The following is a 27,296-nucleotide window of genomic DNA, read 5'->3' on the forward strand; positions in this document are numbered from 1 at the left end:
AATTTAATATTATATTTTAAGTTTATCCATACAACGAGTTGCCATAAATGTTAACACTTTCACCTTTTGGTAACTAACAGTAATCCTATCCACGCTTGGCAGGGCTCTGCCAAAAGCCATCTCCTCCATTTGATAGTACCCCATTCCTCGAGATAATTACTTCTTCTAACTCTCAGCTCATAATGCTTATATTTATTTAGCACCTGACACTCTTTCATCATAGCTGCTTACTACTGCTTTCCTGGTTTCCTTCCTCTCCTCACCGATAGACTGTAAACTCCTGGGGGCTGGGACCGCGATCCTTCTCTTCTCTGACTCCCTCTCCAGACTTGGCGCTGCGCTTTGCAAATACGGTTCTAAAGCATCTCCGGGAAGCTCCCGAAGGGACAGAGCCCGATAAAGGCGCCTCTGCCGGCGCAGCTGCCCGCCCATCCCTCCACCGGCCAGGGTCCACCCCGCGAGCTGGTCTGGAAGAGCGGAAGGTGTACGGGAAAGAACCCCTGCCTGTCCCTGGCCTCCAGAGGCGATCGGAAAGGTGCCAGAGTTCCGCGCAGGGATCACGCCCTCTTCGATCTTCACAAGAGCGTCCTGCAGGGGTTGTGCAGGCTCGGACGGGCGGGGTTGCCGGCACAGGGGCGGGTCACAGCTCATTTCTCGTTCGCTCATTGGTCTCCGAGGTGACGGACAGGCCAAGGAGCCGCTAAGACGCTGATGAGTTAGAAACAACTATGCGCGCAAAATGTAAACAATAAATAAAAGGCTGTGGAAGAGCGGAGGAGGGAACGGCTGGTGTCAGTTTTAGAGCGGCTGGGGCTCAGCTAGTCCCCACTGGGGAAAGACAGCGGTCTTTGTTCCGCCCTCTTTCTCAGTAACCTGGGCAGAGGAGGTCCTGCTTTCTGGAAAGTTGAACAAGCAACAGAATCATAGTTGACTCGTCCGCGTGGGACCGAGCCTTCATTGTAGTTCTTTCAGCTTCGGTCTAGGGGCTACGGAAACCTCCCTTCAGGCACTGGCGCGACACTGTCTGAACTGGCCGCCCAGGTTCCTGCCTGCCTGTCTGTAAGAGGCAAATCTGAACGCGTATTCTGCTTGAAGCCGCCAGTATCCTTGTGGGTAGAAGGGCCAAGATCCATTTTAAGGCTTGTGGATGAGTCATCCTGAACTCGCGTGGCCCGGCCTGCAGCAGCTTGAAGCAGGGTTTCGGTTCCGGCTTAGAGATTGAGGTTGGGTCTTGACTGAGAGAGCGCAGAATCCTAGCTGTTAGACAAGTGGTCAGTGACAAGGCTCTGGCCCTTCAGCTTTGTAGAAGAGTTCCCATGGAGACGGAAAATAGTGAAACAAGAGTTTATTAGCAGGAAAAAGAGTACAGTACATGCAATAGTCATATGGGTGGACTCAGAAAGTGGCATCGTCTTGGTAATTTGAATCACTTATATGGGGCATTTCTTCTGGGTTTTCGTTTGGCCGATCATTTTAATTTGCCTGGTTCTGAGTCCATTTTTGGCATATCTCAGGATCCTCCTGTGTGTGCAGGTATCTCTCAACCAAGATGGATTTCAGCAAAGAGGTCTATGGGTAGTGTAGCATCACTTCCCTTTTAACCTCCAAAGAGTTTTCTAGTTGGGATGGTCTCCTTGACTTGGAGAATGAGAAATATGTGGTCTCTAATCTCTTATCTGGGCAGGGCCCAGCCTCCTCTCTCGACTGTCCTGCTATTGATATTTTGGAATTTCTGTCTTCAGGGAATGAACTCCGATTGTGATGGGCATCTACCTCCTACCTTAATTTGTGATGAGCTCCTGCTTATCTTTCCAGTCACATGTGGGAGGAACCACCACCGGAGTCTGGTCATTTCAGCCTTCTGTATAAGCTACCTCTTCTCCTGGGCTGTACCTGCCCCCTGCACCCTCCACTCTCCTGGAGAAGCTCTGCCCTCACCAGCGGAGGCCTTCCCCGGTGCACTCCTGCTGCCCCCAGCCCTACTCTCAGCTCTGGCCCGGTTATCAAGTGCTCCGAGCACACTGGACCTTGCAGCCCTGTATCACAACACTAATCACACCTGCTAGGTCCCTTCCCGGAATGTGATCATCCTGAAGGAAGGGAACTGTGTGTTTTCCAAATGGGTATCCCACAGCCTAGCACAGTAGACATCAATAAGGATAATAAGTGTATACTGAAGGAATAAACACATGGACTCCATGTATTAAAAGTCAAGATTAAAAAATGTCAGGCAAGGCTGTGGCATTCCGGGGGCTCACCAAAGACATGAATCATAACTTTTTCACTTCTGAATTCTGATAGCCAGCTAACAAGTGACACTCCTTTTAAATATGTAAATAAATTCAAGATGGTTTCCCTGGTGGCTCAGTGGTGGAGTCTGCTTGCCAATGCCGGGACACGGGTTTGATCTCTGGTCTAGGAAGATCCCACATGCCTTGGAGCGGCTAAGTCTGTGCACCACAACTACTGCGCCTGTGCTAGAGTGCCCAGGGACTGCAACTAGTGAGCCCATGTGCACACCTTAGAACCAGTGCTCCGCAACAAAAGAAATCACTGCAGTGAGAAGTGCACGCACCACAACTAGAGAAAAACTCACACAGCAAAGACCCAGCACAGCCAAAATAAAGAAAGATGATAATAAATTCAAGATGATAAATACTGATGTTAAGCCGTTTAGTTGTGGTCCCAACTCAACCAGTGGAAAGATTTCTGCTGAGCTAGTGGGGTGGGGCAGTGGGCCTCAGGGGCCAGTCACCGAGGAAAATCTGGGCAGGCTTGCAAGGGTGTGTTTGTGTGAGACAACAGACACAAGAGGCCAAATACAAGAGGTGTTTACTGTAATGCATATTCCAGAAGGGTGGGGTGGGGTGGGGTTCCCCCAGTCTGATCCTCTAAGGCTCTGGGGTGACTCACTCTTCCTTGGGCTCAGAGGTGGGGCTGCTATTTGTTCCCCGAGTTGGGCCCTGCTCCCCGGGGCCCTTGGCATCCCTAGTGTCCCCAGTCACTAGAGCCACATTCCTCAGATACTTCGTGTTGAAGCAGTTGACCTGTTCATCCCCAGGACTCAGTTTACAGCAGAGGGCAGAGTCTCGCCAGAAGTTACGTCGGGAACCACACAGGTCATCAATAAAGGCTGATTTCTGATGACAGAATAAAGAAGAGGCGATGGGGAGGAGGGTTGTCAGAGTCAGGACTGGTTACTTGGGTGTCCAAGTTCCCCTTCCCTCCGCTTCTACAGCTTCCTCCCTGGATCCCCTCACCCCTGGGGCCCAGAGGGAGTACAAGGCTGCCTTCCACAGCCAGACAGACTTCTTGTGACAGACAGATGTGACCATCCGGAAATGCCAGAGGCCCAGAGGAGCCATCATAGGTGCTTAGAGGCGGGGAGCAGGTCAGGTCAGAGACGAAGACTTTCGGAACCAAGAAAGACCTCCCCTCTGGTCCTCATCGTTTCTGAGGGCTGGTTTGAGGTACTCAGAGAAGCGATGGCCCGCTGTGCCAGGCCTCTCCCTCCTCTGCATCCCTGGGAGAGCCCTGTTCTCACACTCACCTCCTCCTCAGCACAGCAGGCCTGCTCTGGGAACGGCAGGTCACAGCAACGGGCAGTCACTTTCTGAATCAGCCCAGGAATCTGCTTGCTATGTTGGTGGAAACGGGCAGGGGTCAGGGTCTCTGAGTGACCCCAGGCACCAAAATGGTGTTTGCAGACCATGATTTTGCTCTTCCCAATAGTGTCCCGGAGGGTGCCCCAGAAGGGAGTTTTGGGGGAAGGGAAGAGCACTGGGGAAGAACTAGGTAAGACTCACTGCTTGCTGAGAACTCTTCGGTTTCCACAGAGGTGATTCATGAGGTTGGGGGTGATTCGGCTGAGGTCAAGGGTCAAGATATCCCGGTCATAGTTGGGATAGGGAGCCCGACGGGCGAAGCACTCGTCACGGAGGGGGCTAGGGGGGTAGTGGCAACACGAGTGGTGGTGGGTCTTTATAGCCTGCTCCCGGTCACAGTACCCATCGAGGGTATCCTCCCACTGTGGACCAGAGAAAGGCAAGTCAGACGACTGGACACTGGCCCTCCTGTCCCTCTGCGTCCCTCACTGCCTCACACGACGAGACGCGCACTCCCTGTCCCCGGTGCTGAAAGGGAAGGGCGAAGAGGCAGCTGTGGATGTGTGGGGCTGGGAAGGTAGAAGGGGTAGAAGCACAGCCGAGGTTCGGAGCCGGCCATGGGAGGCGTGCTGGAGCAGCGGACGGAGAGGATCGGGTGAGGCCAGACGGGTGGACGGCAGAGAGGTGCACATGGGGGCACTGGGTGGACGCGGCCAGGATGGAGGCGCACGATGAAGAGACTTGGACGAGGCACACAGTGGACGGACGGACATTCACAAGCAGGCAGATGGGCAGACGTGCTCACAGCGGGTAGCTAGGTACGTGGATGAACAGGCCGGCGGGATCAGAGGTCTGAGACGGGTGGGCAGGCAGACAGGCTCTTGGGATGCCGAGACGCCCACTTACGGCCTTCCAGGCACAGGTGTGGTTGTTCCCCGGCCGGCAGCAGCGCTGGAACTCCGCCTCCAGCCGGGTCAGGGCCTGCAGCTGCCTTTGGATGGAGTCCGTGGCTGGGAGGTTGCGTGGCACCGAGCGGAAGCGTTTTAGGTGGCAGATGTTCTTGATATTGTCCACTGTGGGTAGCCCAGGGGGAAAGGGCAGCTTGGGGCCCAAGGAAATACCAGGCTGGTGGCTGGGGCAGGCCCGGAGCTGGTAGTGTGGCCGGGGAGCTTCCTCCTGGAAGCAGGATAATCGAGCCTCCCCCTGCTTTTTGCAGCACCCGTGGGGTTGGGTCTTGACCGAAAACTCGGCCTCACAGAACCGGGTCACTGCGTCTTCCCACTAGAGTGAGAGGAGTGGGTCAGTCCAGCAGCCCACTGTCCACACTCCTGTCTTCCTCCCAGGCTCCAGAAAAGGCCCCTGGGCAGGCAGATAAGAAAGAAGTGGAGGCTGTCCTCCACGCTTCTGCACACGAGGAGGCCCAAGGGAGGGCCAATGAGAGGGACCTGAGGTTCCTGCACACACAGGCCTGGGCCTGTAGTCCTTGAAACACACACATACAGTCTGGGGGTTAAAGGACACCCCCAGGATCAAGAGCGCAACCCTTACCACGAGTTCTGCACACTCCAAGCGGTTTGTGGGGTTGTGACAGCGGCAGCAGCGGGAATATCCAGTCTCCAGCAAATTGAGGGTCTCACCCTGACGGCTAAGGTGGGAAAAGCCAGTCTGTGGCAGGTTCCAAGGGCCATACACCACATGCTGACGACTAGGAAGGCAGATCTGGTCCAGATTGTCCAGAGAAGGCCGCCCAGGGGGGAAGCCATCCAGTCGGTGGCCCCAGCCGCCTCGGGGTCGGCCCTGTTGGCAGTGCTGGGCTGGATTCCAGGACTCGGGCTCTGGGGGGCCGTGGTCCATGGAGGGAGCTGGCTTTTCTAGAACAGGGAAAACAGTGGGAAGGGGGAATATGTGGAGGGACAATGAAAGGCTGGATTAAGTTGGGAGGACTGAGAGAACTTGCAGTTGAGGAGAAAGGGCTGGGAGGATACAGGAGAAAAAGACAAGAAATGAATTTGTGGCTCTTACCTTCAGAATGACTGACTAAAAGGAAAAGAGACTTGAGTCATGCAAGGTGTCACCCTTACAGCTCCCAACCCCAAATCACGCCTGCCCACTGTGTTGCTTCCCTGGGCTCAGAATCCCTGCTCCTCACCCCACCCCCACCAGGGTCTGAGCCCTAAAGTGGGGGAGAGACAGACAAAAGCTGTCAGTCACTCTCTCTCTGCTTAGATTGGAAAGTCAACTCCCCTTGCAAAGGTGGGTCTACTGGGGTAGAAGGAGACAGGTAATCAGAAATCATGTTGGGATGGGCACCTCTAGAAGAGGAGGGGCCTGGCCAGTTCTCATTGATAAAAAGGAACTCAGTGGAGAAGCAAGGGAAAATAAGTACTACTTTTGTGTCATTTAATCTTATAGTTTTATAAAATAGGTATTATTTCCCCAACTTCACAAATGAAGTAATAACTAAGGCTTGGAGAGGTAACTCACCCAAGGTTATTACACAGCTAGTAAGTGGCAGAGACCCCAGAGCCCATGATGTCAGTCACGGGAGGCAGGAGGGCAGAAGGGAGGCACTCGCTTACCTTCCTTCTGTTCAATAGGAACCTGGGGAGGGGGCAGCTCCTCTTGGAGGGGGATGGCTTCTTGAGGGAGAGGGGGACCGCCTGAAAGTCACCGAGGACACAAAGGAGCAAGGGTCAGGCTGATGTCGGCAAGATGTGGTGGGAGGGGGCGGACAGGGAAGCACTCACCTTTCTTTTCCATGGGGAGCTGGGGAGGGGGCAGCTCCTCTTGGAGGGGGATGGCGTCCTGTGAGGGAGAGGGCTGCACTACAGAAAGGGGTGTGTGTGAGTAGCCTACCCCTTCCTCCCCTCCCATTCTGAATATCAGGGTGTAGGCCAGACTAGAAACCTAGAGGTGCAACTGAGACTTACCTTCACTCTGTCCCTCAAAGTGCAGGCTATGCTGGGAGGTGCGAGGGTGACCCTGGGGGAGGGCTCTGCTCAGAGGTGGGGAAGGGGGTGCAGCATAGCCCACTGGAGGCAAGAAGGCAGATGGTCAGAGCCTGCATTTCCTCCTGGAGCCCCGGTACCATGACACGCCCCTAAACGCTTACCTTCTTGAAGGGGGTGGGTCAGGGGCTGTGGCCCCAGCTCTCTCTGCCCTGAAGCCTTGAAACCTGGAAGAAGGAGGGTGAATCAGGGGTGGTTTTGAGGGGCTCTTTCCTGGCCCTGAGTATGGGAAGGGGAGACACTGGAGGTCAGGAGCTTAGAGATGACGACCAAGACACCAGAAGTCTATTGCTCCTGCCCCAAACCCGCCTGGTCAAGACTGATTCGGTGTGATAATCTGACAGCCTCACTTCCCCCAGGCTCAAAGTCTTGGGTCTTCCAAGTCCTGGCCTAAAGGGACTGTGACATATGGGGCTGGGGAAGAGGCCTTAATCTTGCTTCAGTGTCTTTCCCTTCAGAGCTTCTGGGCTCTCCCCACAGTTCAGGCCTTGAGCAGGCCCGAGCCTCGCCTGCCCGTCTGCTCTGCCCCCATCTACCCTGGGCCCTTGAAACACCTTTGGGCCTCCAGTGAGGAGCCCGCACAGGAGCTGAGGTGCCCCGCTGCAATAGCCTCAGCTCCTCACTAGTTTAGGTCTCTTTAGGACCTGAGGAACTGCATGGTTCAGGACTCTTGAAGCAAAACACCCCCACAGCCACGGCGAAAGGACTTGCTTGTAGCTGATTTGCAGTCATGAAAGGCTAGGGCTGGGAGGGACAAGATTGAGCCTCCCAGGGACAGATTAGATCTACGATGCTCTCTCAAGTTTCCACAGTAACATTCTGTTGGGCATCCAAGCAGAAAATGTGTGTGTGAGCTGGACGGGCTGTGCCTGGTCCCCTGTGGACAGGTAACAACCCCTCCCCTCCCCTCCTCATCAGGTAAGGAGTCACTCAAGGTTCCCTGGGTCAGTGCACTGGTTTTGAGCAGCCAGGGGCTCCTGGTCTTCTCTTCTGGGTAATAGGTCCCACAGACACTGCAGGTTCCTCACTCTGTGAATTTACCTGCCCTCTCTGCGGTCCGTTTGACTCCAGTTGTATTTCTCGGCAGCAATCTTAACAAACCCCTCCCCTTCTGTACGCCTGCTCCCCCTCCTGTTAAAGGCTCCAGCACCCAGCCCCACCACAGGCCTGCTCAGAACAGCCAGCCAAGCGGGGTACCTTTCTGCTGGTGATGAGCCATCCAGGATGGCTGGACCCAGGCCCTCAACCAAGTGCTGGCTCCAAGCCCAACTCACCTCCATCAGAGGCCACAGAAGCAACAGTGAAACAGGCCAAGACCAAGGCTGCTCTGGACATGGTCCCCATCCTGGGGCAGGTACAGCTGGGCGGCCACCCAGTAGGTCCTCTCAGGCAGATCTGATTGAAAGGCCAGGCAGATGGGAGCCTGCCTGTCCAGTTGCTGTTGCTGCTATTGTGAACTTCAGGGCCGGTTCCTTCTCCTCTTTATAGGCTGTGAGAGAGAGCTCCCGCCCTCCTCAGCTTCCTGCCGTGACTCAGTCCCAGCAGCTCCTCCTCTCGCACTCACCCTGAGGCCTCCTGAGAGGACTGAGAACGGAGGTGCACCCAACTCCAGAGAAACTGATTTTGAGAATGCCAGAGCAAGAGAGGTCCAAGGCCTTATTCTGTGCCCCAACTTCTCCGTTTGCGTGCTGCCTTCTGTGGAGAATGCATCTGACAACCTGCTGAACTCAGGTGTGCAAACAGGGCCCTGAGGAGTTGAGACAGGAACACCCTCCAAACTGGAGCTCCCCAACCAGGGAGAGCTCTGGAATGACCCTTCTCAAACCCTCAAGCCCCTAGGACAGAAGAGAGGGAGACAGAGTCAAATTCCTTTTTATGTCCCTGTCAGGAATCAGAGATGAGGACATACACTACTAGCTTCAAGTTTACTGTTTTTATTTAACTTTTTGGCTGTACCATACAGCATGTGAGATCTTAGTTCCCTGACCAGGGATTGAACCCAAGCCCCTGCACTGAAAGCACAAAGTCTTCACCACTGGACCACCAAGGAAGTTCCCCAAGTTTATTTAGTTTCACCCTCCTCACATCCAACAGCTACAGCTTCTCCCAGACCAAATCTCTTCATCAAAGTAGTTCATGCCTTCACACGAGTTCTGAGGAGTCTGAGGGACTCCAGACCTGTCAGTTAAGGCATGGCTGGTGGCTCCTGCAGGTCTTTGCCACATCTATATACAAATGCTCAGAAAATTTCTTCAGCATTTGGGATCCTGGTGTCCTGCAGCTCCAGTAGCCGTTGTACAGCCTCGGCCAAGTCCCATTCTCCAAGTCGACGATTATCTCGAGTCCGAATGTTCACTGTTCTCTTACTCTGCTCTCTCTGGCCAACCACTGCAGGAAGAGGGAGGTCTGGGAATCTTAGGAAAAGTGTATCCAAAAGGAGAGGATATCCTCCTTTTGCTGTGCAGAAATCTTTAGGAAAAGCAGAGCTCAGACATGGTTCCGGGAAAGGATATATTTAGCTATCTCTTGCTCTCCAGTTCCCTGGTCTTCCTGAAAGATTCCAGACATTTTCTTACATGCCTTATCACTTCCACTCAGGAGCCCAGGGGTGAGAGACAGTACGGTCAGCCAAAGAAAGACAAACATATCAAGAAGCAGATCCAGAGAGAAAAGTGTCTGTGTGTGTGTGAATGTACATTAGAGAAAGGGGACGGTGGCAGGGAGGGAGACATGTTATAGAAGTCCATGGGGTCATGGCATAGCTTTTGCCAAGACTTGCAGGATGAGTGGGTGTGTGAAGTTGCTCAGTTGTGTCCAACTCTTTGTGACCCCATGGACTGTAGCCTACCAGACTCCTCCGTCCATGGGATTTTCCAGGCAAGAATACTGGAGTGGGTTGCCACTGCCTTCTCCAGGAGATCTTCCCTACCCAGGGACTGAACCCGGGTCTCCTGCATTATAGGCAGGTGCTTTACTGTTTGAGCCACCAGGGAAGTGGGTGTGTAAAACTAGAGAATCAGGTAATCTGGTTGAGAAATCTCTACTTCTTGCCTTCAAGACAGAGCTCTGAATCTTGGAAAAACGAAAAAAGGTACATGGTTGGCTTAGGCTTTTCCCCTTATGGCCCTTTTTCTCATCCCTCAGGGCTGACTCCACCTAGGTCTAGAATAAACAAAACTAACTAATTAACGTCTTATTAGCCCTTCCTGTCCCTTTCTGTCTGATGCTCCCTTGACTAATTAACCTGACAGACACCAACAGTTAGGGTGGGGACCAGCAGAAAACTGTCCTGAGGGTCAGAGGCACAGGCCAGGGGGTGCAAGAGCCTAGGCCCCAACGGCTCAGTTGCGCTGAATCCTGGCTCCTGCCCAGCTCGGGGAACAAGCCGCAAATTACCCAAATGTGCAAATGACCAGGCCTGACAGACAGGAAAGAACATACAGGCCGGGTAGAAGAGTGTAGGGCCGTGGGGCTGTGCTGACCAGATCTTACCAAACTGAAAGTTGTAGTGTGCGAGCTGAGCCCGGCGGATTCTCCGGCTGAGGGTCAGTCCCGAGTCAGCGTCCAGGTCACCGACCAGTCCCGCAGCTTGCAGGCTCTGCTGTGCCTGGGGCAGAGGGTCATTGATAGGCACTTGATTTAACGGAAGACTGAGGAGGTGGAATACCCCAACACCAGTTTTCCTCAAGCTCCCCCACCTGCTCTTCCTTCCTCTGCCTCCAGGCTCTCCAGGTCTCTTCACGAACCCTCTTCATTCTCTACACTGAGACCACTCTGCAGCCCCCACAGGTTCCTTGTCTGCCTCATCCTGCAGCCAAGCCTCGCTGGACCCTGCCTGTTTCTAGACACCACTCTACACCACCAACCAGCTGCTCGGCTCTAGTACTGTCCATTATCCTTACTTCTTTCTAGAAACGAAAAATGAGAATAACATTCATCCAAGGCCCCTTCTGTGCCATGGACCTTATTGTCTATTTAACATTTACCGACTTGTTTAATTTTCACAAATCTCCAGGCAAGGAGGGATTAGCTCAGTTTTCAGATGTGGAATTCCCAGCATGTAGCAATTCCCATTGCTCGTCCCGGGCCTATCAGCCCTGCCTCAGCCCCCATCCTCACCTCTCTGGCATATTCCTCCTGCTCTGTCCCCACGGGGATGACCACCACCTGGAACGGGGACAGCCACAGTGGCCTGATTGAGAGAAGAGAGGAAGGCAAACTATTTATCCTGGCTCGGACCACAAGTGTAGCTGCAGAGAGCAGATTCTAGAAGGAAACAGAAGCTGGAGTCTGAAGGGGGGCAGGATCTGGAGCACACACTGCCTGGTTTGAGGGCCAGAACAGACAGGAATCTGGGTCAAAGGTCTCACCATTTTCCCCCACAGCTCTCCGCCAGCACTCCCAACATCCTTTCCACGGAGCCAAGCACAGCACGATGAATGAGGACTGGACGCTCTAGGGCCCCCGACTGCCTTGGAGGGAGATGGGGGTGGACAGAATGCAGAAGCATCACAAAATGAGCACCTGAGATTACCTTCCAGTTTCCAAGAAATCTTCAACCCCGGCAAGGGAGGGTGTGGAGGATGTGGCTAAGTTTTAAGGGTAGAAAGGGAAGTGGGCCTCCACCTAGTCCATGAGCCGAGGGAAAAGGGGAGAGGACAAGGTACCATACCCCTTATACTGGAGATCAAATCTCAGGGGCAGCTGGAAATCAAGCTGGATCGTCCCACACTGATGGGGTCGACCCAGGGCATCGCGGACGTGCACATCAATCTGGCGAAGACAGAAGGGAGGACACGTGAGAAACCAGAGCCAGTGCCCTCCACTGCACGTCCGCCCCCTCTATCTACTCACATCCCGGGCTGTGTGGAGAGACATGTCACCCACGGCATCCTGCTCCACGTCACTCACTGGAGAATCTGGCGGTGGCTCTTTCCATTTAATAGTGATGTAACATTAGGGGACGTCAACACTCACATGAATGGCCCAGCCTTGCCCTGGCCTCTCAATTCCACGAGTTTCTCATCTCAGAGACCTTCACCCGAGCCCACACTGTGGCCATGACCTTCATCCCATCATCTCCCAGGATGGCTGCGCTTCTGAAACAATCCATCAGACACCTGTTCCGATTCCTGTATCCTGTCCTTCCAGCTCTGACAATTATTCCTATTAATGACTCTTCAATTTCTCAGCTCCTTAACTCACTTTTCTTCACACTCATAGGCCTCTTGGCTTTTCCCGCCTCCGTTTCTCTCCATGAAGCTATAACCACTCTTCAGGTTCCCTGGTATCGTTGTTCTTCTGTCACATCCACATGACGAAACTCCACCTTGGCAGCATCCTCGCTGCCCACCTGCCTGGCCCTGCAACAGAGCTGCCCCGCGTTGCCCAGCATACCACACACTACAGATGCAGAAACAGTGACTGACGCAAGGGGCCACTGTGAACCTCAGCAGAAGCCGTGCTGTTGCCAGCGAGCCAGGGGCGGTCCTAACCAACTCTGTGCCCTGTTCTCCTCAAGGATGCTCAAGCTTTCTCCTCAATTCCCTTTTTTAGCTTCCTCATGACAACTCTCCTCTTCCCCACTCCCATCTCAGCAAATGTTCCTGCCTCCTACCTCGTGGAGAATTCCAATAACTGACAGCATGAGAAAGGAAAAATGTCTCAGCTTCTGTCACCACACCTATACACTTCCTTGCACCTACCCCAGCCTTTCCTCCTATCTCCTAAACAAAGGCACAAGGGGCCTGTCTATGGAGGGCTCTGGATCCCATCCCTTACGATGTCCCACAAATGTTCCTCTACTGAAACTCCTTCTACAACTTCAACTTCTCCCGACCCAAACAGGCTCCCTCACATCACAGCATTTAAACATCCTCAGGCAACATCTCTTTGGATCTGTCAGCTACTCTCCTTTACCTTTATAAAAGCCAATGTTCTTTAAGGTTTGCTTTGGCCACACCACGTGTGGCTTGTGGGATCTTAGTTCCCCAACCAGGGATTGAACTTGGGCCCTCAGCAGTGAAAGCTCTCAGTCCTAACCACCGGACCATCAGGAAATTCCTTAGAGCCAATGTTTTTGAAAGAGTTATATTCATTTATTCACTTCTCATTCTAACCCCCGTCCCCATTTTACTGGAAAATGGCCCCTCAAAACCTAACAGCCTTGGGGATTCCCTGGTAGTCCAGTGGGTTGAGATTCTACCTGCCAGAGTGGGGACACAGTTTTGATCCCTGATTCTGGAAGATCCCACATGCCTTGGAGCAACTAAACCTGTGCACCATAGTTACTGAGCCTGCACACCTCAACTACTAAAGCCCATGTGCCTAGAGCTTGTGCTCGGCAATGAGAACCCAGTGCAGTGAGAAGCCTGCACACTGAAACACTGCAGTGAAGAAGAGCCTCTGATTGCCACAACTAAAGAAAAGGCTCACGCAGTGACCAAGACCCAGTGCAGCCAAAATTAATCAAACAAACCAACCTAACAGCTCTTTCACTATATCCAGCAGGCACTTTTCAGGCCTTTTTTTCACTGATTTCTTTCACCTCTTTCAACCTGCCATGTCACTCCTCGACCCAGCCTCTGCCTACAATGTTCCCTCCTGAGTCATCTTTTTACTTAACCAATAATTACTTTTCAGATTAGAAAGAGCGTCCCTACAGGAAACCTTTTCTGACCCTCCAGAGTAACATGCTCCCTTAGTACCTACACAGTACTGATCCCATGGTGCTGAAAATGCCTTCTTTACCTCCCAGAAGCTTCACCAGACCTAAGTTCCATGAGGGCAGGAAATGTATTGCTTTTCTTTACATCCTACACAAGTTTAAACACATTCCTTCGTGTCTATTAAACATTTAATGAAACAAAACCAGAAGATGAGTAAGTAAGACTCTAATCTGGGTTCCTAGCTTACCTTAGGCCCATAGAACGCACCATCTCCAGGGTTGAGATCCCACGGTGCTCCAAATTCTTCTAGGGCCTGCTGCAGGACCTTTAGAGAGAAGCAGACAAGAGAAGGAATATGTCGCCTTAGACTTTACAAGCAACGTATCCCACTGGCCCCGCAATGACCCTCTCAGCACCTGCCTCTACCAGGGACCCTTAGTCCCACCTCCTCTCCCCTTCCATTAGACTGCTTTATCTGCCCCTGCTTCCCTACCACTCACTCACCTGCTCGGCCTGGTCCCAAAGGCAAGGCTCTCCCAGGAAGCCAGATGGCCGGGTAGACAGTGCCATGTGGAAGGAAAAGCCAAGGATGGTGTAGACAGAGTAGAGGAAATCAAGACAGCCTCGGATCTCTGCCTGCAGCTGGAGGAATAAGGGTAGGTGAGCTGCATGCCAGCTAGAGCTCTGGGGTCAGGGTGGTAGTTTGAGGGAAAGAAAGCAAAAACATAAAGGAAAGTTGGAGATAGAATGCAGCTGACTTATAGTATATAAACAGGGCAGCAGAGGGTCAGGAATGTTGGTGGTTCACAAGGAGAATGAAAGGTGGTTTAGACTGCTTCAGTGGAGCTGGGGAAGGGCCACCTGATCTGGTGCACAGAAGATGTGGGCGTCATCCTGCTGGAAGCACCGAAGCCGGGTCAGGCCCCCCAGGCTGCCAGAGGCCTCAGCCCGGTGCAGGGCCCCAAAGTCGGCCAGTCGCAGGGGCAGCTCTCGCCAGGATCTGGGCCGATGGGCGAACATTAGGCTGAGGTTGGGGTGGGGAAGAGTCAGGGCCACAGGGAAAACTAACCCCGGAGGCCTGCTCCCCGCCCAGTCCACTTCCCTTCTTTGCACTATCAGCTGATGCCCTCTCAGGCCTCACCCTGCCTCCTACTGAGTCCTGTTAATCCTGCCTGGTTCTCAAGTGAATTTCTCAGTAACAATAACAGACACCACTTCCTGTGCCCCTGTTCTGTGACAGGCATTGAACTGAAAGAGGAACCTGAGACAGCAGCTCCAAACCCTTGCTATTACCCATGATGAGACTGGGGCTTAGGGAGGTACGATGATTTCCGCAAATTCACATGGGGAGATAGAAGGCAGATTCAAGACTCGAATCCAGGGTTCCAACACTATTCCAAGGTGCCTTCTATTAATATTTAGCAAACCGGCTGCCTAGCCCTAAGCCCCAGAAGAAACCAGGTCTCCTGGCTCCCAGCTCACCAATGTGCAGGGCAGTTCATGGGCTTGAGGGCGAGTGTGTCTGTGGCGGGGCTGGCAGAGTGGTCGCTCTGAGAGCTGGAGGGCCTGTCCAGGCCTGGTGGCTGCAGGGCAAACATGTCTTCCCGATAATGCTTCCAGTGCCCTGACAGCTCCCAGAGCTTCGTAGAAAATAACGTAGGGGTTTTCACTTCTGAGAAACCACGGCGGGTGTACTCAGCCTGCAGAGGAGATGTAGACATGGGAGACCAGAGTGACTGGGGAGCAGAGGAGGCAGCGTGGCAGCTGTGTGGCTCTCCTGGGCCCTCAAGTCGTGCTGATCACAGCTACACCTAGTAATTACCACATCCCCTCTCTACATTCCCCATAGCAGACGCACTGCTCTTGATTAAGGTCACTTGCACTCTATCATTCCAGGTGGCGCTAGTGGTAAAGAACCCACTGCTGATGCAGGAGACATAAGAGATGTGGGTTCAGTCCCTGGGTTGGGAAGATCCCCTGGAGAAGGAAACAGCAACCCACTCCAGTATTCTTGTCTGGGAAATTCCATGGACAAAGGAGCCTGGTGTGCCACAGTACCTGCGGCTGCAGAGTCAGACACAACTGAAGTGACTTAGCACATGTGCACTCGACGGTATGAATGTTCAAACTTCTAACTCCTCTCTTTTTAACAGTTGGATTCTTCTAGGCCCTCAGTCCCTCTCCAGTCATCCTCCCCCTGAACATGGGTCCTCCTTACCCTGATAAAAGCCACCAGTGCATTATATACCCTTGTCCCTCGAGGCAGGAAGAAGCAGCTCCCAGGGCTCAGTTCATGGAAAAAGAAGAGCTCCTGTTCCTGGAGTTGGAATTAGCAGTATCACTTCAAGGTGAAAGCAGGGCTTGAAAACCCAGAAGAGATTACTTGACAGAGTTGCTCCGTTTGTGGGATTCTCAATTTGCTCCCAACTTCACAGATCAGGTTCCCTCCTGGCTCTGCAACCCTTATCATCACACCTCCTCCGCCCCCATCCCCCCAGTCTCTACACCTTCCCAATGCGTCGGTGGTCCCGTAACTCTGCGTCCTCCCTCCATTCTTCCCAGGCCCTCAGCTCCTCTGCAGTGGGGAAGGAAATGCCGGACACTCTCTGCAGCATCTCTGGGGCGCCTGGAAATCTCCACACTGATGAAGAGTTCTGTGGGAGGACAGAGGGAGTCAAAGGGAAGATGAGGACTGAAGGCACCCACCCAACCTCCTTCAATCCTCAGATGATACTCTGGGCGCAAGCATCGCAGGCACCCACTTGACAACAATCCCATCTCGTCTCTCTCACTTTTCCCACCATCCCCAGCAGCAGGATGCCCACCCAATCCTCCAGACAACCCCTGACATGTTTACCACCCTGGCGGTACCTGGGCCTTGGTTTCTACACATGTACTGCTCAACTCTAACTGCATCTGGTCACCTCTGCATTCTCACCAGCACTATCTTACCAGCACCCCTGTACTTCCTTCCTTCCCCTTCTAATCAACAATGGCACACGGAAGTAACCCTAAGCACCGGTCAAATATTAAGTCCACCCATCCCCTTATCAAGCTCCCACAGAGTCATGAGAAAACCCAATCTCCCACGCTGTTCCTGGATCCATGAAATTCAAATGCCTCTGCTTCTCGTTCCTTGAACGATAGTACTAATGAGAAACGGCCTGCATTTTATAGTACTTTTAACTTGTCCTCACTTTCTCTTGTGTTAGTTGGTTTTGTGTCTGTGATATGGTCCCACTGGCAGGACAGGAATTAACAGCCTCATTTTACAGCTGGGGACCATGGGCAAGGAGATTTACTCAAGGCCATATACTTATCAGTGGCAGAGACAGAACTCAGAGCAGATGCTTAGGTTTTCAGTCCAGGGTTTGCTCTACCTATCTGCCTCTCCCCTCTCTCCCTGCTTCCTGATCCTACTCCAACTGACCTACTCCTACTTCACCTTGCCCAGGAGCGGTATTTTTATAAAGGGCAGGCCTCTGACTTAAAAGAATATTCTCTCTGTGCCTGTCAAATGGTGTTCCACACCTGCTCTCCCCTCAGGAGTCTTCCCTAATGACCCTGTCCAGTCTGTTTATGCTCTCCTTTGCCATCTCTATTGGTGGTAATGTCTGACTATGGAATTTGAATTGGCTTCTGGGCCCTGGCAGGGTGTCAAGTATCTGTCACTAGATGGGAAGTTTCTAGAAGGCAGGGACAAAGTTTCTTTCTCCTTCCAGATTCCTCCCTTAGCTATCAGAGTAGAGAAGGGGCTGAGAATCACCTTCCCCTTCCTCAACTCACTCCAGTGAAAACACAGGCATCTCAAGCTAACCCAGTCCTCGTGACTGACCGACAGCAACTTCAGGCCTCCGATCTGTCCAGTATGCCGAAGGTGGGGGCCTCTGCACAGGTCAACCAGCATGCCACACCTGGGAGAAGGAAGGGGCCAGTGAGTGGTTTCCAAATTCTTGAGGTTCTAAGTTTCTCCCTCTCAGGGTATTTAGCTGACAGAAAGAGATGCAAAGAACCGCTCCAAAGAGAGAGCAGTGAGAGATAAATGTCAGTGCCATTCCTTTGGAGCACCACGGCCTCTCTTCTTCCCCCACACCAGCCCTGGCCTCCCTTAGCGCAGCCCCGCCTCTCCCTGTTCCTCTCAGCATCAGCAGCTCTCACCCATACACTGTTGCCGTTGGGCCTGTCACCTTCTCCTCAATCAAGCGAAGCTTAAAGGGGTTATCCTGGAAGAAGGGGAAAGTGAGGACAAGCCTTTATTTTCACAGAGACATCCTGCAGAGAGCCACTCCTTCCCTCACACCTCTCGATCATTCTCCTAAACCTGTGTGTCTCCACCCTACCTTGAAGAGCTGGCGAAGCTGAGCCTGGGAAGCCTCCAGTCTCCGGAAGGGCTGAGCAGCAGCTGCAAGGTCCTGGCAAATCCGTTCCAAAACAGGCAGCTCTGAGCCCTTGACTGTCCTGGAGAGATGAAGGATGGTTGGCTGGCCTCTGTCTACTAGGGAGCAACACCTGGGTGACACACCTGGGTACTGGCTAGGGGGTGAATCCTGCCCTCCGGAAACATCTAAAGTTACTGGCAAAGACAAAGAGACTAGGGGAACACAAATAGGAAATCAGGTTCAAAGTTTACAGCTGGACGAAAACAGCTCTAGGTATGAAATTAAATGTTGCATGCAGGCAATCTGGATAAACAAAACTAGAGCAACAGTAATGAGGGATGAAGTAAAAGTTGAATACATAAAAGCTAGAGAAGGTAAGCTTCAAGGTGACTTAGAGAAGGAAGGACATGGACTAATAGAGACGGTGATACCAATGTCACAGCTGAGGCATGGAGGGACCCTGCCCCCAGTTTTCTTTCTCCTCCAAATTGAACATGCATGAGGCTCCAGAAAAGGCCTCAGAAACCATCCCAGTAAAGAGGTACAAACTTTCAGTTATAAGAGGAATAAGGCCTGCGGAACTAACATACAGCACTGTGGCTATAGTTGATAAATTCTGTATTGTATAACTGAAATTCTCTAAAAGTAGGTCTTAAGGATTCTCATACATACAAAAAAGCATGTGATAATTTGATTATGAGAATCCTTCTACAATGTAGACATATATCAAATCACCATAACTATACTTTAAATAAATTACAACTGTATTCGTCAATTAGACCTCAAAAAAAGAAAAAGAAAATATGGTGATATCTCTGAAAAAAAAGCACCCCAGAATTATTCTCCTCCTTCCTTGCATTACTCACCGTTCCTTTCCTAAGAAGAAATCATGGTAAAAGCCACATTCTGTGCTTGGGCCTTGGCAGAGGACAGCACCTAGAAGCTGTTCAGCTGCTGCCCCCAGAACATGGGTACTGGAGTGCCAGAATACCTGGGTTCACAAGAAAGGAGTTCATGAGTTCATAACCTTCTTTAGCCCCTACCTCCCTGACCTCCTCAGAAAAGCTGACCAGTTATGAGTAACTATCACAAAATGTGGCCCCTGAGCTTGGGGTTGACTGCTGAATAGTAAAAGACAAATAACAACAAAACTGAATATAAAAGAAAGAAGGCCCCTAGAAGCAATGCACAGAAAAGAGTAAGCCCCACTCCTCATTGCTTTCCAGTTCCAGAGCATAGTAGGTTAGTCAGTTTTCATACCATCCAAGCTGACATGAAAAAGTGGAGGGAAGCCAGGTCATGTGCCCAGTTGTGCAAGCCACACTAGAATTAAAAACGTGCTACTGATGACTTATAGGTCTCAAGAGTTGGGGGGCTAACTGGGCATATTATCTATTTTCAACTTAATTCTCTCCGTTTCACTAGCACAAATGGTCACTGCTTAATAGACCCAGGCTAAGTAAAAACTTTCATCCTAAGTTTCCAGCTTAGCCAGGACCAGTCAAGGCAAGCAATATGCCGTAAGCCTCCCAACTGCACTTGGAGAAACTGATGCAAGGGAAATAAACGCTAGAAATGCCTACTTAAACATCTCTTAGTTTAGTAGCCACTGTATCCCCGATAAGGAAGAAGCTTACCGCTTTCCCCTGTGCAGAATTGAATGTCAGAAACCTGAGGTCAGCATCTGTCTCCAAGGGCCGCTCCAGATCATAAGGTTCTCCATTCACTTGAGCAGCCACTGCAGTATCTGCCAGGTTTGAACTTCAGCAGTGAGGAACACAGGTAAAGAAAAAGACAAGGTTACAATCCAAAGGCGAAGACAGGAACTAATCTCTCAGTAACTCCAAACCTGCAAGAGGAAACGGGTTACGGGAGCAATATAATTTATCATTCCCCTCCACCCTCCATGCCAAATGGAGGAAGGTCAGAGACTATGAAACTAATGCAGATTGAAAAGGAATTGGCAGGAAATGCTATCTTGAGGAGGATGGGATAAACATACAAAGTCTTTTCCCTACTCAAACTGAGAAAGAGAAAGCAGAGATAGAAGCATTATCCTGGTAGGTCCAGAATGAGCCTAGTACCTGATCTGCTGGGCTAGTTGGTAAGGAGTTGTCTTCCATGCTACAGCATCAACTTTCTGACCTCCAGGAAGTGATATCTTAATAGTCCGCTGTTCCTCCTGTGCCATGCTTGCTAACCTCTTTACCTGAGCAGTCCATAGCTCCTCAAAATAGCCAAGCCGCTCTACCAACCAGTGTGGAGGAGTCGGCACAGCTGCCTGGAGGGAAAGATGTTAACAAGTAACACAGGTTCCATCACTCCTTCCTGGGATTGGGACCGCGCGAAATCAGAACATTTAAGTGGCCGTGGTCCGAATCCTGGGCCTTTAAAAACACTGGGTGATACAGGGCCCTAGAGGCTAGGAGCTCTAGGCTCCCCAGGCTGCCAACACGAGGGAAAAAATGGCGCATCTAAGGGCTAGGGTAGTCCGGTTGGGGGCCGCTGGGCGGGAGCAGGCGGTGTCAAGCAGGGTTAAGAGCCTACACTTTGGGGGTTCCGCTGGGCTGGGTCCAATATGGCTCGGAACTTTTGGGTACCTCACGCACCGTGTGGAGCCCGCAGGCATGTAACCCTGGGAACCGAAGCCGCCGACACCTCTGATACAACCCCATTTTCCCTCAGTCCGGTACTACATACTCAAAAGATCGCCGCTTCTCCTTCGCCAGATTCCTCATTGACGTTTGGCCCAACAATATCCATGCCTATTGGTTACTACAGCTGCCACTCCAATCTGGGACCACCTCCAGGAACTCCGAGGAGAAACACCCCACGCAGCACTAGCAGCGGTGTGGGTGGTTCCGTCTGACCGGAAGACCTAAACTGTTACACACGTGGGCAATTCCAGAGACCTGCAGTTTCAGATCAAAAGAGCAGTAAGATATCCTGCGGCTTCGAGGACAGGGGCAGGAAAATTTCCCAGAATACAAGCGGAAGAGAAACAGATCGGAAAGGGTAGTCATTTCCTTTTAACCATACTTTTACAGTCTTCACTGGCAGGTAGGAAACAGATAAAAGCTTATACTTTGAGATAAGACAGATCTAGTGTAAATCCTGGGGATTGTGTCATTTTGGGTAAATTAACTTCTAGAATTCCCTAGCGGTCCAGTGGTTAAGACTCTGCTCTTCCACTGCAGAAGCCACAGGGAACTGGTCAGGGAACTAAGAGCCCACAAGCCAGGCAATGCGACAAAACCAGACACTCCCAAACAAAATAAACTTCTGAACTTCAATTTTCTTATCTATAAAATGGGAATAATAATAGTTCTAATTCTGAATTAAGGTTAATTTTATATTGTCTAATATATTGCACAGTACATAGTAATGGGCAACACTAGTGACAAGCTATGAGAATAAATGAACATAACCACTTTGGGGCTAGAGCAAAGAATCTGCAGAAGGCATTCTTTGGCATCCCTTCATACTCATGGTGCTTAAAGAGAGCCCTTTAGAGACCCCTTAATCTTACAGATGAGGAATTTAAGGTCAGAGAAGGTAAGTGGTTTAATGCAAACTGATGCTGGATTCTGAATCCAAGTTTCGTATTCTTCTACCACAACAGACTTTCTCTGGTAATAAGAGTTTACTCCCAATACAATTCCTCCAACAGCTCAGAAAGAAGTGCCTAACCCTAGAACCTTAGCTCTCTGCTTCCAACCAAGACTGCCTCTAATTCCCATCCTAGCTCTCCTTTAGCCCTCTCCCTGCTATATCCAGAACACAGGACTAGGTGTATTTGATTTGTTTTCTATAGTAAAATTGAAACACAACCAGATTTGTAAAGTATGAGGGAAATGGATTTAGGGACAGATGTGAGGTTCTTAGTAATTCCCATTAGTCCCCTCACCTGGGGATGGGGATGCTTGGTGTAGGTTCTCAAGTTTCCAATGGTGATGTTATCAAGCATTGTGGAGGAAGAGCTGTCATAGAAAGGTGTTTAATCTAAGTTTCCAGAGGTTCTGTCTGGAGAGGCAGCAGTTGATCTGAGTCACAGGCACCACTCCGGATCTTGGCTCCATCTTCTGGCACGTTAGACACCCTGAAATACAAAAAGAAATAGACAAGAGTGTGGAAGAGGAAGATTACTTGTATGTGTGTGAGTTTGGGAGAAGGTTGGGAGACTTTTTAAATGGCAATCAGGAAGTGTGACAGCAGGCAGAACTCTTCCTATGGCTCTGCGCCAAAAGGGACAGGGAAGTGTCACACTGCATGCAACAAAATGGCGGCTGCTCCATAAATAATCATAAATAATTAAGAATATACTAACCACTGTACCGACTTGAAACCCCATAGGACTTGTATACTGACACACACCTTCTTTAACCATTCTGCTTTGGGAGGATAGTAGAGGGATAGTGGGATAAGTAGATTAATTACAGTCACAGACAATAGCTGCCTGCACTCATCCCTCAAACATGTACTGACTACTTGCTATGTGCGATGCACTGAGCTGGGTGCTACGGGATGCCAATCAACTGCTACTTCATCACTTACGTGATCTGGTTTGCAGTGAAGGAAGGAATGTTGTTATTCCATTCCTGCCTGTGTCACAAGCAAGCCAGCAAGCAAGCAGGCAAGAGTAAGCTAGCGAAGGCCAACACATTAACCACCGGGTCTTCACAACTTCTGATCTGTGACTAGCACGTCTCAGCCTCAGAATTTTAGCCAATTAGCCTGCTGGGGAAATATCTGTTGCTAAAACTGCTCCTCCCTTCCACCAGAATATTACTCAACAACCACTATGTGCCAAGTGCCATGCTTCACTATCTCACTGAATTCAGAGAACCCCAAGTAGTAGTTCTTACAGTCCCTTCAAAATGTTGAAAATGACTCTCAAAGAAGTCAAGCCCCACTCCATCTGAATGCAGGACCAGTGTTATAACACGTTATGCTGTCTCACAGGGACCAGAATCATCACCATGCATCACGTTTGGTAGCTCATCTCTTTTTTTCTCTCCAGGGAACAGAACTAGGAGCCTTTGGGCCCTAAGAGGCCTTTAATAGGGTGGAGAGAAAATTAATAAAAAGCCAAGAAAACAGGCAAAGAGGCGTCTTACCAAATAACCTCTACTAGTCTAAGGTTAAGGAAAAAGAAGAGTTTAGGAAATAATGCCAGAAGGTTTCACAGAAGTCTAGGGAACAGAACTCCTCAGAAAAGGGTACACTAGACCCTGAATCAATTTTGAGAAACTCTCAGCTTTACTCCACTCTTAGAATAGACATCCTGTTAGTTACAGGTTTGGTTGAGCAGGTATTGTTTTTATCATCTTTAACTGTTTGTAAGAATTCTCTCCATGGAAAAGTACAGTACAGTTCCCTCTTGTTATCAGGAGCAACACATACCTCCAAATTTTCATTCTTAGAAGCAAAATTTCCCTACACCAAAGCGGTAGAAGAGATATTGAGGGAAAAAGGAGAAATATAAGAAGGTAAAATACAAGAAAGCTTTGTATCATTGCCACCAAATGGTTTTGAGGCCCAAAGAACTAGCAGAGTGGCTAAAGCTACAGTAGGTGCTGTGGGGAGGTTAGGTTAAAAAAATTTCTTTCCCCCCTTAGTAATAAAGATCTAGGATGGGGCCAAACTTTAACTTTGCTTTAAATATACTATAGTCCAGCCAACTTCGCTGAGTAAATTGAGGGGGAGACATTCTAGCCAGAGCATGGGGATAAATTGAAAACAAAACCTTGGGCTCCCCTAAAAAGTCTCTAATAAGATTGTCCTTTCCTAAGACATTTCTTGAGTCGGTACGAGAGAAATACAGCCACCACGCCTTTTAAATGACCCTGGTTGGTCAGTTCAAGAAAACATGAAATCTCCTGAACACAGGAGCCAGTGTCAACTTAAGTTCGATGCTGAAATAAAGTAACAAAAACAAAGACTTAAGTACCTTGAAGGAACGTCCTAGATATTACCTGTACAACTATATGGCCCACTACCCAAAATCCAAGATTCCAACTTAATACTTTACTAATCGCTACTGCCCTTGGCAACGATTGGCCACCTAGAAAACATGAGACCTTGAGTACTGCCTTATGTAGGTGCAAAGGATTTCTAGCCAGGGGAGGAGGAAACCCATCTCCTTCCTACACATTCCAACTGAAACACCCCAAGAAAAATGTAGGACGTTTCAAGTCTTATCTCCTCCTTCCCACAAATTAGGTGACAAAGGACTTAATTCTCAAGAAAGGGATCCAGTGGGGAAGGGAAAGGAAGGAATGTTGGAATATCTAATTTGCTAAGAACCCCAGCAGATCCAGGGTGTGCTGGGTTAGTCAACACCGTTTTGAGTCAAACACAAAGAAACTGCAGCCTGTATTTGTTTCCTCTGTTGGCACTGCTCACTAGCCCCTCCACCCACATCTGTGTTCTCAACTTTTGACTCCTGCCACAGTGATAAAGGAAAAGGATAGGGTAACTGCAATTATCAGTTTCTAAATAGATCTCAGCCTTCTTATCCGGTTCCCCTCAAACTTGTAACTAAGTATTGTTTCTTCTGTCCTCCCCCACCCCCTAGCTTGTCAGAAATAATTTTACATGGCACTTGCTTCTTTCCTTTAAAGCACATGTGCTTCTTTCTACTTCTACATGGGGGTAGAGCAGGATGTTTACTTAAGAGCCATCTCATGGGTGTCCCTCTTGCAACCTGAATGAGTTATTACTCAGCAACTGTGAACAGCAGCTGACCGGACTTGCCTATACAGTTTACTCATCATCAAGTGTAAGAAACACCTCCATACCCTAAAACATACTCTGTCTACATACATGAGGGGGCAACTCATTCCTTCTATATTGGCCCAAATAAAACAATTTTATAGAAGTGGTGTATTTTCAACATGCCTTGAAAGGCTAGTGAGGAGTTCTAAAAGCTGTTACTTCCTTGGGATGGGGACAGGAATCAGGTGGCAAGTCAAGGCACCAAGCGGGGACCAGGAAGTTAGGGTGAGCCAGATTCCAGAAGCGGCCAGTACAGTGTACACCCCTGCCTGCTGGGTGTGTTCCTAGACTGTGCTATTTCTGAAGTGTCTGGTGACATGCGTGCAGTTCCACATATTCAAGGCTACTATTTAGGGCCTTCTACCCTGCCAGGGATCCAGGCCTGGCCTAGATGCAATGACTCTCTTTACCCCTTTAGCCAACATTTATTAAGCCTCATTGGGTCATGAAAAGGGAGGGGGTGAGAGAGGGGTTGAGTGTGGCTCGTTACTGGCAATATGTGAGAAGGGTAGATGTGGGCAAAGAATTGTCCAGAACGATCCTGACTGCCACTGCCCCAATTTTATGCTTTAAAAATACTTTTTTTGCTCACAATCATACAATTTTTTGGGAAGATGTACAAAATTATCATCCATACGGTATACCCACTTCATTACCAGCCACTCCCTGAACATCTTGATCTTGCCCCACCCATTGTCCAAAATTGAACTGCCATAAAGGACTAAACAAAACCCACAAGGCCATAAAGATCTTAAGAAGCTCAGAATGCCTTCAGTGACACTGACTGCGGAAGTCAAAGCGGACAGCTGGACAAGATCAGAGAGGGGAAAAGTCAACCACACAACAAAGGAAACCATACTTTATTAAACAGGAAAACAAAAACATAATATTGGGGGCAAAGAGATTAAAAATAAAAAGGAATGGCTGGAAGAGAGGAAAGCACAAGCAGTCGCAAGGCAGGCTTGAGATGGGGGGTCTTTGGCGTGTGTTTGCCTCAGACCTGTGCAGGTGCACACACACCAGCCCCTCTACCCTCCTTGCACGTTTAGACCAAAAGCAAATACAACTGTTATCTTCAGAGATATATTCAGGCTTTTCTTCCTGCATTCCTGTAGCTGGTTTCACCTTCAGCCCTGGACAGTCATGTAGGGTCTTTGCTGGAGAAAACTTAGGTCTTTCCAACAACAGGCCTGTTCCTCAAAGCAGCAGTTTCAGCTTCTGGAGAAGTTCCCTCCTATTTGCATTCACCAGAGAAGCCAGGGGCCCTTGGTCAAAGACCCAAATCTCAAAGAAAAATGTCAAACCTTTAGAACTAGTTATTTTATTAAATGATATTAATACACATTTCAAAAGGATTTCATTGTTGTTGCCTCTAAAGCATGTACTTGTTTTGTTTTCCACACTGAACACGTGAGAATATCAATCCAACATATCTAATTTAAATCTTAACAGGCACCCCAGCCCATTCAAAAAAAGGGGGGGAAGAGGGGAGGCAAAAAGGAGAAAAAGCAGTAATTTACAGCGGCTTCAAAACAGTAACAGCTGAAGCTTACTTCTGCATGAACCAGTAACTTCAGGACTGATAGTGAATATTCTGCAATTAGGAGTTTTAGCATATTCACATTATCTAGATAGGTTTGCTGTACCATATACATCACAAACATTGTATTCCTGGGACTGGAAAGGATGAAAGGCCTATTCTCTTATCATTTTACCCTCCCTGGAAACAAACCAAATTGTTTATTCTCAACAAAATTTGGGAGGGCAAATGGGAGCAAGGATAGAGGTTGAATCTAAGCTGACTGAAGAGTAAACTTTTACAGAATATTTAAGGACTCAATTTCTGATGTTGTATCACTGAATTTTAAGTGGTACCAGTGTACTCATGCCGCACCCACCGATTCTCTGTCTGTGATTTTACAGTGAGCACCAAGAACCTTAGTAACAACTTCGCAATATCTGTTTGCATACTGAATCATGTCCTTGCCAAGACGCACTATACTATGCTTTAAAAAAAATCTTGTTCTGAGGTTGAAATACAAAAGTCAGAGCATGGGCACGGAGTTATAAATCACAGACACAGAAAGAAAAAAACCCCTTTGTTTCATGTTATGAATACCAGAATTGTCTTGTTTCACTATATCACATATATATACACATCGTTGTCTTCACTGACTGCTGTAGGCAGATGTCCTTAAAGGTAACAAATAACTGACAGTTACATACAAATCCTCATTTCCATCCTGAAACAAATGGATTTTGTGGCTTAAAAAAACAACACACTCCACAGAAAACCAACCCTTAAAGTCCATCTTTTAAAACTGTACAAGGTCTTCCCTTTCATGTACTAGCTATCATGCTTCTGAGGACAATTAACCTGCCCCAACATTCAGGAAACCACTTTGCTGACCAACCCCCCGTTTTCTGATAAAAATCAAATGGTCAGAGAGCCTTTTCAAGTAAACACTACTTTTAGATTACTCGAGAGCAGCAGAAAGAATTCACATTCTTTTATTCTAGAATGAAAAACATCCCACTTAATTTTCTGCAAAAGAAAAAAAATCTATTTCAGTTTTGAGTTAAACCTTCCTCCCTTTACCTCCCCCCACCCCACCCTCACACTCTCTTATACTTTTCTCTAAACAAATGTCTTAGGACTCAGTATAACTGTATTGTTTCTTTGCTTTGCTACACTATACACCTCATCCCACTTACAACGTTGTGGTATCATGCATTTTTCTGCAGGGAGAGCTACAGCGCAGAGGCTTGAGAAGGTCAAAGAAAGAACAGCTGGCTTAAGACCAGAAATGCATTAGGAAGATGGAGGACTCCATGTTTTCGAGAAAACATGGAGAGCCC

The 27,296-nt window shown here is 49.6% G+C and overlaps 2 protein-coding genes across 8 annotated transcripts; both read right to left on the reverse strand.

Moving 5' to 3' along the window:
* Nucleotides 1-2,725: 2,725 nt before the first annotated feature.
* On the reverse strand, nucleotides 2,726-8,070 carry ECM1 (extracellular matrix protein 1). Of its 3 annotated transcripts, XM_068966598.1 has the most exons (11): nucleotides 7,888-8,069; nucleotides 6,718-6,780; nucleotides 6,536-6,637; nucleotides 6,353-6,430; nucleotides 6,185-6,265; nucleotides 5,628-5,642; nucleotides 5,154-5,476; nucleotides 4,512-4,886; nucleotides 3,807-4,027; nucleotides 3,551-3,638; nucleotides 2,805-3,140 (listed from the first exon to the last, which is right to left on the reverse strand). In XM_068966598.1, the coding sequence occupies exons 1-11, from the start codon at nucleotides 7,955-7,957 to the stop codon at nucleotides 2,910-2,912; spliced, it is 1,647 nt and encodes a 548-aa protein (XP_068822699.1). In that variant the 5' UTR covers nucleotides 7,958-8,069; the 3' UTR covers nucleotides 2,805-2,909. The 3 variants fall into 3 exon arrangements, with proteins under 3 accessions (XP_068822698.1, XP_068822699.1, XP_068822697.1); XM_068966596.1 differs by lacking the exon at nucleotides 5,628-5,642 and having other exon boundaries at nucleotides 2,806-3,140; XM_068966597.1 differs by lacking the exons at nucleotides 4,512-4,886; nucleotides 5,628-5,642 and having other exon boundaries at nucleotides 2,726-3,140; nucleotides 7,888-8,070.
* A 488-nt stretch (nucleotides 8,071-8,558) lies between these two features.
* On the reverse strand, nucleotides 8,559-20,377 carry TARS2 (threonyl-tRNA synthetase 2, mitochondrial). Of its 5 annotated transcripts, none has more exons than XM_068962633.1 (18): nucleotides 20,270-20,377; nucleotides 19,745-19,941; nucleotides 19,298-19,421; nucleotides 18,527-18,651; nucleotides 17,622-17,739; nucleotides 17,440-17,504; nucleotides 17,117-17,195; nucleotides 15,789-15,935; nucleotides 15,500-15,598; nucleotides 14,764-14,981; nucleotides 14,143-14,305; nucleotides 13,786-13,923; nucleotides 13,529-13,606; nucleotides 11,286-11,386; nucleotides 10,984-11,085; nucleotides 10,733-10,805; nucleotides 10,106-10,220; nucleotides 8,559-9,001 (listed from the first exon to the last, which is right to left on the reverse strand). In XM_068962633.1, the coding sequence occupies exons 1-18, from the start codon at nucleotides 20,333-20,335 to the stop codon at nucleotides 8,853-8,855; spliced, it is 2,157 nt and encodes a 718-aa protein (XP_068818734.1). In that variant the 5' UTR covers nucleotides 20,336-20,377; the 3' UTR covers nucleotides 8,559-8,852. The 5 variants fall into 5 exon arrangements, 4 of the variants coding, with proteins under 4 accessions (XP_068818734.1, XP_068818724.1, XP_068818743.1 ...); XM_068962623.1 differs by having other exon boundaries at nucleotides 17,048-17,195; XM_068962642.1 differs by lacking the exons at nucleotides 15,500-15,598; nucleotides 15,789-15,935.
* Between the last annotated feature and the right edge of the window lie 6,919 nt (nucleotides 20,378-27,296).

This window comes from Capricornis sumatraensis, chromosome 2 (genome assembly GCF_032405125.1).
Source record: "Capricornis sumatraensis isolate serow.1 chromosome 2, serow.2, whole genome shotgun sequence".
Lineage (NCBI taxonomy): Eukaryota > Metazoa > Chordata > Mammalia > Artiodactyla > Bovidae > Capricornis > Capricornis sumatraensis.